The following is an 11698-nucleotide window of genomic DNA, read 5'->3' as shown; positions in this document are numbered from 1 at the left end:
CACTCGACCAGACGACAGGCCTACAGGTAGCCTACATTTGCGATATTTTATCATTTTTAACAAGATTTGGAATATTGTTATTTCTAAATGGTTCAGTAAGTGATAAGCAAATGTTTTAAATTTCAAACATTACATAGAGAAAACAACAGTGAGTTGGAGTGATTTTTTTTTCAGATTCATTGTGCTGTTAGTGTTTCTAATGGTCCTGTGTTTGAAAATTGCGGTAGTACACCTAGTTCTTTCTTTTTCGCTGGAATAAAGGTAAACTCATCTTTAAAAAAATGTTTATTTATATTTAAGGCATACCATAAATACATTCATCTCATGTTCTAATGTATTTATGTATTTTTAGGTAATCAAAACCAATTATAATCTTTTGCGTAAAGGAAAAACGGCTGTTACATTGTATTTGACAATTCCTTATGTCACAAAAACAGTAACTGTGAATGGATACACACAACCACTGCCTGCCTTGGCAATATATTCTCTTCTTCCTCAATCAACATCCACCTGCAGAGGTTCTTTTGGCGTCAATAAGTGTTTTGTTAAGTTCGAAGCATTTTCTTTCAACGAGAGACATAAGTATGATACCAATGATTGGCGACAGAATCAAACTCTTGTTCTCTATCATGTGGACTCAGATGGATATGAAATTGATCAATCCATGAGAGTACAATTGAAGACCAGATCAGATGTTGATACGTTTTGGAACAACTTTAATCAAGATATTTCGGTGATTTGATTTATTGTCATAAATGCTATTGAAACTTAGTACTTTAAAAATTAACAAGGTGCATCGTTCATTATGGTTTTAAGTGATAAAGCTATGTCACTGTTTTTGTAGATCACAGTCACAGATCATAATGAACATTGGAAGGGGAAGTCATGTGGCTCGAAAACTGATCCTCACTTGTATACTTTTGATGGAGTGTGAGATATCAGAAATTCCTTTCTTCATATATTATATAACTTCTTTAAATTGCAAACAATAAACAATTTAACTTTTTAAAATGCCTATCAATTTCAGATCCTACGAAAATCACATAAACGGAGAATTTGTCTTATATCGTAACAAGTTATACAATCAGGAGGTCTGTTTTCTTTTTCCTTTTTTCTATGTTTCATTTTAAATAATTTGTTATACATCAACAGGTCCCTCAGGCATAACTACTTTTCTTTTCTCAGATACAAACAAGACACACGAAATGTCACCCAGGCTACAACTTTCCTCACTGCACATGCGCGGTATCTGTTCAGTCAGGACAAGACATTCATCTAATGGATCTATGTGGAGACAGAAAGTTTGTTGGTTTCCTTAACCGTGACGACAGCGTGATTCAAATATTTAAACATAGCGACAAACTGTACAAGGTGAGGGTAGGGTATGGACGTTTTGTACCACCCATTTAACAAGTTGTGAGGGGTATGTTTATAGCCTGCCCTTTAGTCAGTCAGTCAAATTGTCAGTCTTTCAGTTCTGTTTTATGTGCAAGTGAAACTTCTCTTAAACCCCATGCATGCAATTTCAAGTGACCTTGTAGGCATCTAAGACACAATGTGTAAATGTATTGTTTACCAGGAAACTCAATTTTTACTTTACTTTTTTTTTTTGGGGGGGGGGGGTCTACTATTTTAGAATTGAAACTTTATTACATATTGACAATAGTGATGGACAGTTTGTAGGCGCATCTCTCCTAAAACCGTTTCAATAATTTTGGTGAGATTTATGCGAGCTTGCGTACTTTTTTATTTTTTCTTTACTATTTTTTATTTCTTTTACCAATGTAAGTTAATTTTTTGCACTATAAGAAAAGAAAATGAAATACTTTCATTTCGATTCAAAATTGAAATCATCTTTTTGCTAGACTGTGATGAAAAGCATTATCAGCAATTCAGATTGAACTAATTTCAGATGTTTTCCTGTAACAAGAAATAAAACTTATGTTAGCATCTAGTTCTTTAATTTGAAGATTTCTCTTCCTACCGGAACTAACGTCAAGTTGTCCATTGTGGAATGGCCAGTCCAAGGATCCTGGCAGATAGACATTGATATATATCCGTCTTTGTTAGATGTGAATAACACAGAAGGTCTTTGTGGATCTTTAGACGGGCGCCAGGATAACGACTTTACAAGACGTACCGGAATCAAAGACAGCGTGAATCTGTTATATCCGGATGACTTCTCAAACTCCTGGAAGTACGTTTTTTGGTTTAAAATACAGCAAAAATAGATAAGTTATCATATACAAAGCCATTTTAATTTGTATGAGGTGCACTATTCTCTTTGAAATGATAAGTATATTTATACAGTACCTTTTTATACATGTTGTCCAATTCGAAAGGATATAGCTTCTGACAAAACAATAACACGATAAATCGAAAATGTTTTCTTTTGATGACTAGAAATGTATCTGCTCATTAATTAATTTAGGGTGCTGAGTGATGAAAACCTGTTGATAAAACAAATTTCAAAGCGACAGCCAGTTTCTGCAAACCTTGAAAAAATTTGCCTTTGTTCTCCAAATGGTGATCAGTGTTCTTACAATACGTTTATACATTGTTCAAAAACTGTTGAAAAAATGTCTCGTTTCAAGAGATATATAACTCAGGAATGGATGGCATTTCCTAGCCTCGAAAGAGAGAAAATTATGGTGAGTAACGTTCCTTTTTTTTCTAATTTGAAGTGTAATTGAAATTGATTAATCACATGGGCTGTGTGTTTACTTTTTAAAGACAAGAGAAACACGAGATGTACAATTCAACATTTCCACTTCCCGAGAAATTGCAGAGACGGTGTGTACATCAGCATTTGATAGTTCTGAGCCATATAAAACATGTCATAAATATGTCAGTGATCTGAGTAATTCTTCACTCTCCAACTGCATAAACGATGTCATTGTAAGTTCTAGAACACGTGCTTTTCATAGACCATAATTGTCATTGAAATCTGTTTTTACTGTTTGCTTTATTCGAACACCCTTCTTCAGATGACAGGTGACCATAGCATCACAGCTATCCATGTTGAAGCGGCTCTACATCAATGTGTGACTTTCGTTGGTCTGAACACAACACTGCAGAACGTTCATCCTACCGTAACGTTGATTCTACAAAATCTTTGTCCCAGTAATTGTAGCGGACATGGCGTGTGTAACACGGGTATGTTAAACTGAATGAATGCATCCTCCGATAAATGATCATGCGAATTAGCACAACATATACATTAATATATAGTCACTATGAATCAAAATGGGATGAAGGACACATTTGCATGTAGCTATTGTTGCTAATGTTGCTTTAAAGTTTCGAGTTATAAGGTACTGGGGCTTGATCTTAAGATAAACATGATAAACGTTGGGATAAACTAATATTTGCAAAGAACATGAAGGAAATCAGCGATTAAATATTGATGTTAAATACTTTTTAGGAAGAAATTATATTCAAAATGCCAACAATTTCTCTAAAAGGGCATATCGACTGCTCATGACCTTTTCTTTGAATTAAAATTAATTTAAACATAGGCATCGGGATTACTATTTAAACGATGTTATATAGAATGAAAGAAAATCTCTTCCTTTCTTTCCCCCGTAGTCACCAATGGAGGAAAAAAGATCTGTCATATCGATTGTGACGCCATAATGAACGTGTTATCAATTGACTCTTTATAATCATTTATTAGATATGTGGCCTTAGGTTAAAAGAAAAAAGCAGTTTGTTCAGGTCCTATTTTTATAAATGGCCATCTGTATTAGAAAGTTTACATTAAATCTTATTTTATATGTGATATAAATTATGTCCAAAAACACAGGTACAATGACCCATAATTATTTGAGAGAAGATCAAAATCAGGGTAATTTTGTTTAAAGATTTAGCAAAATTAACGTACATACAGTTAAACTATACAGCAGAGGAAACCTTATCTTTTTCTTAAGATAACGGGTATTTTTTATTTTAGAAAGTAATAACAACGCAAAAACGAATACGTAAGATTTTTTTCATGTCTGTTAACTGTTTCATTGACTGATTAACGGAGGTCAAAGTAATGTTTGATGTAAAATGCACAAGTTTGCTTCTTACTTTAGGTAACTGTTCGTGTGAAGTTGGATTTGGTGGAAGTGATTGTTCTTTTGACATTCTGTCGCCTCCAGTTATCTGGGAATCGACGCCAACTGGTACTTGTGACAAATCTCTGCATCAATGTTCCAGGATTTATTTTAATGGTCGCTACTTTCTGGAAACTGTGGAGAAGAATTGTTTTATCACCAAACAATTTGTAAGTTTCAGTTGAGGAGTTATGTATTGTTGTTTACTCTCAAAGCCTATATTTTCTACCTTTATTATAATGTCATATTTGCCTTAATTTTTTTTAATGATCGATGTCAGAAAAACTCTAATGCATTATAGTTTACGATTGTTTAATGTATATACATTTAATAAGTTAACCAGAAAAAAAAATTAGTTATATATGTGATCTTGTATTAGAAGAACGTCACACATAAACACAGAAAATAACACCCTGTATGAGTCAGAGTTATTGTAAATAATAAAACTTCTTGAATGTCTCAAGTCATCCCTGGAAATCGATGGACTTCATGTCTAAATGAAGATTTTCGATCAACATTTAAGAAATAGTTCCATTAGGTTAATATTTATTTTAAAAAAAGAATTCATGAACAATATAATTAATATTAGGTTCATTATTAATAGTGCAGATCTTATCATACACAGGCAGGTCGATTCATCGATTGACGTAAATCTCATTTTTGGGCCGGTTTTTGTCTGAATTGCAATCATTCTTTTTTTAGTGAATTAAAAAACACCGAGAAAAAATTAGCCGAAATGCTCCACTGTAACCCTAGTAATCATATTTATCATCATATTAGGTTATTTGAACTATCATCTTGTTGCCAAAAATATTAAAAACATTTTCTTTAAAAACATACAAAACTTTTTTTTATTTTCATTTATTTAATGTTTGTGATAAACAGATTGATAACGATGGATCGTCGATTGCTCTTACCCAACTAGAGCGCCCCCTTGAGGAAGAGAACCTGTTTAGGGGGTCGTGTTCCTTGCCAAGCGATGACGTCACATCCTGGGTTACCAAGTATATGTTTAATGTGTCATTTGACCGGAAACAGTTTACTCAGACATTCTCGTTTTTTATTTATCAATCTGAATGTCAGTACCATACAGTTGAAAAAGGATATGACCACTTTATATTAAAGGTGCATTACGTTGATTTTAAAAAAATAAAACACTACAAAACGTCAACACAATTTAAAATTGATATGTGAATCTTTTTTTTTTTTTTAATATGACTTCGTAATTTGACAGTCATAAATATATCGTTTAATATAAATACCGGTTGATTTCAAATAAAACACACCTATATTTAATATTTCATTCACTATAAATGTATTTTGTAGAAAGGATATTGTTTCATCAATAGCGCATGCATACAACACACGGTAGTTAATCCTGAAAATCTGTGTGAAGTGTGTGATCCAGGCAAAAACAGTTACCAATGGTCAGAAAATAAAGGTAGTGTCAAGTTTACTGTAGCTTTAAAACTTCAAAAGTATTTCTTTTTAATTTTATATTGGGAATGGTTCTTTTTGTTTTCAAGTTGTAGGAGGTATTTAAACTAGATTGTGTATTTGACATGTATATTTGTTGTCTGATACATGTCAAAACTTACAGGCATGCACTCAATTTAAAGTTGATTGTAAAATAGTACTCTTTTGGGGTTTTGATTTATGTGAGGTAGATTTTTAATTTTTAAGTCGATTTGAAGGGTGTTTAAATGAAAAAAAACACGGACACATAGAATTTAGTGAAAAAAGTGAAATTAACTTATTTTGATTTGCTAGCTTATATCTTCAACCAAAACTGGTCGAAAATTATATTTATCAGTCCACATCAACCACTTTCCGTAAAGCTATCTGTTACTTAAAACGACCAAACGACCAGAAATTTAAAGTAAAACTTTGTCTACAGATTGTGTACCTGTATCAACTTCAAAACCACCGGAATCATCCGCTTCTACATTCGTGTTTATAGTCATTGCAGCGGTTATGTCTTTTCTCGTTTTGGTCACACTAATAGTATGCATAAAGGTCTGGAGGTATAAGAGGTAAGCGAATTTAATGTTTATAAGCCAACATGTTCATAAACCAATTAATTTTCCCCTAAATGATTTTTATTATAACAAGAGGCCCATGGGCCACATCGCTCACCTGAGGAACAAGCGGTATGATAAAATCAGCTCAATGGAGTCATAATACAAACTATCTGGACAATGTACAATAATTCATGTAAATCCTGTATAAATAAAATCCATTTTCCCCTGGATATTCTTATGTTTATAATCATTAGTCCCTTTTCTAACAGGATGATTTTATAGTCATATCATATGTTGAGTATTGCAGATCTAAAAAAGATCCCTAACAATAGTTTATATATGGGATATAAACGTACATCAAACTCTGAACCTTCTCGTGAGGCAAAAGAATTGTCCTGGGTCCAAAGTCTTAACAATTATAAAGAATCATCTGGCTGATTAGTTTCTGAGAAGATTTTTAAAGATTTACCCTATATATTCCTTTGTTAAACTTTGACCCCCCCACCATTGTGGCCCCACCCTACCCCTGGGGATCATTATTTTCACAACTTTGAATCTACACTACCTGAGGATGCTTTCACACAAGTTTCAGCTTTCCTGGCTGATTAGTTTCTGAGAAGAAGATTTTTAAAGAATAACTCTGTTTATTCCTATGTAAAACATCGACCTCCCATTGTGGCCCAAACCTACCCCCAGGGGTCATGATTTTCACAAATTTGAATCTACACTACCTGAGTATGCTTCCACACAAGTTTTAGCTTTCCTGGCTAATTAGTTTCTGAGAAGAAGATTTTTAAAAATTTACTGTATATAATCATATGTTAAACTTCTATCCCCCATTGTGCCCCCAACCTACCCCCCAGGGGTCATGATTTTCACAACTTTGAATCTACACTACCTGAGGATGCTTCCATACAAGTTCCAGCTTTGCCGGCGAATTAGTTTCTGAGAAGAAGATTTTTAAAGATTTACTGTATATATTCCTATGTTAAACTTCGATCCCCCATTGTGGCCCCACCCAACCCCCGGGGGTCATGATTTTCACTACTTTGAAATTTACACTACCTGAGGATGCTTTCACACAAGTGTCAGCTTTCCTGTCTGATTAGTTTCTGAGAAGAAGATTTTTAAAGATTTACTGTATATATTCCTATGTAAAACGTCGATCCCCTATTGTGGCCCCACCCTACCCTCGGGGGTCATGATTTTCACAAATTTGAATCTTCACTACCTAAGGATGCATCCACACAAGTGTCAGCTTTCCTGACCGATTAGTTCCTGAGAAGAAGATTTTTAAAGAATTACTTTTAATATTCATATGTTAAACTTCGACCCTCCATTGTGGCTTCACCCTACCCCCAGTGGTCATGATTTTCACATCTTTGAATCTACATTACCTGAGGATGCTTCCACACAAGTTTCAGCTTTCCTGGCCGATTAGTTTCTGAGAAGAAGATTTCTAAAGAGTTACTCTATATATTCATGTTAAACTTCGACCCCCCATTGTGGCCCCATCCTCAGGTGAGCTAAAAAGGTTAAGTTTACAATTCAGTAAGTGGGTTTCTGGAAGAACAGATTTTGAAAATTTTCGTAATAAATATTGACAATTTTTTATACTTTTTTAATCTTTAGCTTTTAAGATCTGTGTACAAACATAGAATTGTGAGCAAATCTCTGTATCTTGCTTATAATTCGAAGCTTAACACTCAAATATGGTTAGAAAATAAAAATTGTAAACAACATGCACTACATGTATAACAAATAAAGAACACAATTTATTTTTTCGAAATGAATCATATATATATATATATATATACATGGATATACCTACATATTTTCGTAAGCGATATCAAACTCTATTCAAACTGAATAAACTAGAGAAAATGCCGAGGATCTCAACAAAACCTATTGCATTAATCTACCATTACGCAAAAGATAATGCCGAATTACCGATAGAATGAATTGTATTTCAGTACCCCTACATCAGATTTTGCTTAATTTGCGCAGGTAAACAGTTAACGTAACTGTTTGATTTACCGAAGTCTCTGATTGATTTGATACGTAAAAATCACGAAATACAGACGATAGTTTCCAGGTTACAAAGCATAAATAATGAAAACGAAACGAAAATCAGAACAAGCTAACACCAACGTCATGTGTGAAAACTGTCAACGCATTGAAATATTTAGCCTCAATTTACTTCACAAAATCGGCACCAATATATTTTTCATGTTTCAAAACTTCCCTTCATACGCGAACTGTTGCACAACAAGCAAATTCATCATAGTCAGATCGACCCTTTTTCGTTTAATGTCATGCATGGCTGCTTTAAACAAAGAACCTCATTTAGAAGTATGGAATACGAGTCTTGGTAAAATGGGTATGCAAACCCGGGCCGTGGCAAAATAAATGCCGGGGCAGATCGGCAATCGTCAATTCCAAATACGCATTATTTTGCAGCAATATCTACAGCGAATACAAATATACTAGTCCATCAAATATCCTGAAATTTTAATGAGATTGGCAGATTAATAACTGCCAATCTTTTGTTTTGCCCAGGCCAAGTCTTGCCTACCCATTTTACCGGATGCCGAGCCCGATTGAAACACGCCTTTCCTTTATTATTATTTTCGTAATAACTTCGATTTGAAACAAAATTACCCCTTCATTTTTGCAATTTATATTTTCCTTCCCATAAGGATAATTTATGCTAAACTACGTTGAATTTGCCTCGGTAGTTCTTGAGAAGAAGATTTTTAAAAATGCACCCCCCCCCCTTTTTCTACAGTTTCAAGGTTTTCTCCGCTTTGAATACAGATCGAACTTTAATTTTTGCAATTTATATTCGCCCTCCCATAAGGATGCTTTGTGCCAAATTTGGTTGAAATTGGATAAGCAGTTTTATAGAAGAAGTTCAAAATGTAAAAAGTTTACAGACGGACAGACGGACGGACGGACAGACGGACAGACGGACGACGGACAAAATGTGATCAGAATAGCTCACTTGAGCTTTCAGCTCAGGTGAGCTAAAAATCAAACATCAACAATATGGAAGTTAAAATGGTCAACAATCCTTTAGTTGACGTTTAAAGAGACTGTATGTCAACAAAGTTCGCATCATATCTACCTTTTAGTTTTTGATACGAATTCTAGACCATGTTAAGAAATCTATCTATGCTATTTGAATTTTTTTCTCGAATCCTCATAATTTTATGCAAAGCTTTCTTTTTTTAGATCAATATACTGTATAAAAGGATATTCTCGTCCTGTTTTATTTTTGCACTTCTGCAATTGCAATTATTTTTGCCCAATCTTAAATTTGTCCAGACACAGTTTTGTTTAAAAGAGATTATTCAGAAATTCAACACCCTTTTCTGTACTTCATCAACGCCATATCAAAGTTTAGTGTACGAAAGAGTGTGTCGGTTCCTTTCCTCTATTAAGGTTGTGAAATTCATGGCCCCTGTGCCAGAGGTTCAGAACCTAGGGTAAAGCCAATATGGCCATATAGTAAACATTATCAAATCTTAGAAAATCTTCTTCTTTACTGCCATATATATTTGAGAAAAAAGAAATACATTACTTTTATGTCCACGAAGTTTTCTAGTTAAATTGTTATTTTCATGGTTTTGGTTTAATAATATTTTTTCCGTACTATCACATCCGTGGAAGATATAATCATGTTATTTTGTTTATACAGGACCGTTGAGTATTATTAAGGGTCTCTTGTCAATCATATGTCGTATATCTTTGTTTATTATTAGTGGACTATTTTCATCACTGTCGATTACTTATACATGATAGTTAAATTATTTCATAATATATATGAAAATATGTTTTAACAGGTCAAGACGATATGCAAATTTCAATGCGAATGGGGACCAGGTCTACAAAAGAAATGTAGTTAGGAAATATTGGATGCGCTTATTTGATGACGGCAAATTTTCATACACACCGGAAGGCATTCAATTCTCTAATTTGACATATTCAAGTCACAGTGCTGAAGGGCCTGATTAAGATCAAGTGTGTTGTATATTTTTCCATAACTATGATACTTATAGAAATTACATTACCTTTTGATAAAAATCAACAATTCCTATATTCTTTTTCCTTTCGCCATCTTTGCATATTTTTTTATAATATTGTCAGTTGACGTGCAACAATCTTGTGTTGTTTGTGAATGTTTCATATCATTTACATAACTGTTGTTGGTTTTAAGAACTTTCTACATGATTTAGCATAATGAAATTCTCTGGTACTTGATTTTAAGATTGTTAAAGTGAAGAAAAAAATAATGATATTAATATATCTTTTTTTAAATTATATGATCCGCTTGGTTAAAATGTAGGTTTGTATGTGAAATACATGTATAAATAAGAATTTGAATTGTTCAATACCAGGCTTTTAAATCATGTCGCTGTCAAATATTTTTAATACTTATGTACAACTACTAAAGATATAAAGCTTTATTAAGAATATAAACTAAAATTTTCGATAAATATATTATATGTTGCCTCAGTTGTACTTTCAACATTTGAATTTAAAAAGAGACAAATGGATATGCAATTGAACGAAGGTATTGTCATGTTTTTATTTCCTTTTTTTTTTAACTTTGATATGAATAAACGAAGTAATTTACCAATAATAAATGCCACATTAATTTATAAAAGAAGGATGTGTAATCTAACATGTATAGACTGTTTAATTTACTTGATACATATATAACAATACTTCGCAACTAGTCACTCCAACTCTTTTTCTTGATTCGAAACCCTGCATTTGTCGTGATTAAACTCTGTAATAAAAAAAAACAACCATTTTGAGACTGTTCAAATATGCAAAATAATTTTTGCAACACTTTTTTTCCATTACATTGAATTGACAAAGTATGAATAATAATCTGCTTATATTTGAAATGATAATGTATTTCAAACATGTTGAAATAAATATTTTCTTTGGACATATTTGTCATGTCATTAATAAACACATTATAATGAATCGTTTGTAAATGCATGTACATGACATAAGTTATGAACATGTTTTAAACTCAATAATATATATCCCTTAAAAGCAGAAAGACATATATTTCAAAGCACGATTTAAAAACAAATGAAATCATTCAATACTTATGTGAGAAGAGAATAAAGCAAACATTAAAACAAACGGCCTTTGATATCTGCGTGTTAATTTCTTTGGTATTTATAACATAATTAACCATTGCATTTCCTGAAGTAATGTGTATCATTAATCCAAGTAGAAACAGACACTATTGAAATGTTCACCATCACAAAGCACAACACTTAAAAATGACATGCAGACGAAAAAGAATTAAAAAATCTTTGCTTGCATTTAACCTCTTACCTGAGTATTTCGAACTAGATGTCATGTGTAACATATCTTATAGCAAACATGAATTGTGTGGGTGTATAATAAGACAGATGAAAAACATATGGTTTCAAGAAAGATATTACAAATAGGCATGATATGACCATAACCCTGAGACTTAAAGGAGCAATCACAGTACACCCTGAAAAGTGCAAACAAATGACCTTATGATAAAGTGATTTAACAGATTTT

General features: G+C 32.8%; 1 protein-coding gene and 1 long non-coding RNA gene across 2 annotated transcripts; both read left to right on the top strand.

Moving 5' to 3' along the window:
• The first annotated feature begins 591 nt into the window (after window positions 1-591).
• Window positions 592-1365, top strand: LOC136273112 (uncharacterized). The gene is made up of 4 exons (XR_010711293.1): window positions 592-733; window positions 845-930; window positions 1028-1091; window positions 1186-1365. It is a non-coding gene; the product is annotated as an uncharacterized lncRNA (long non-coding RNA).
• Window positions 1366-1973: 608 nt separating this feature from the next.
• Window positions 1974-11079, top strand: LOC136274562 (uncharacterized). The gene is made up of 9 exons (XM_066081650.1): window positions 1974-2197; window positions 2432-2651; window positions 2734-2898; window positions 2988-3156; window positions 4080-4270; window positions 4986-5225; window positions 5427-5541; window positions 5998-6133; window positions 9967-11079. Exons 2-9 carry the CDS (start codon window positions 2580-2582, stop codon window positions 10136-10138), a joined length of 1260 nt encoding a protein of 419 aa, XP_065937722.1. The 5' UTR covers window positions 1974-2197; window positions 2432-2579; the 3' UTR covers window positions 10139-11079.
• The last annotated feature ends 619 nt before the right edge of the window (window positions 11080-11698 follow it).

The sequence above is a fragment of the Magallana gigas genome, chromosome 1, assembly GCF_963853765.1.
Source record: "Magallana gigas chromosome 1, xbMagGiga1.1, whole genome shotgun sequence".
In the NCBI taxonomy this organism is placed as follows: domain Eukaryota; kingdom Metazoa; phylum Mollusca; class Bivalvia; order Ostreida; family Ostreidae; genus Magallana; species Magallana gigas.
The sequence above is the reverse complement of the archived record's forward strand: the minus strand, read 5'-3'. Positions and strand labels throughout refer to the sequence as shown.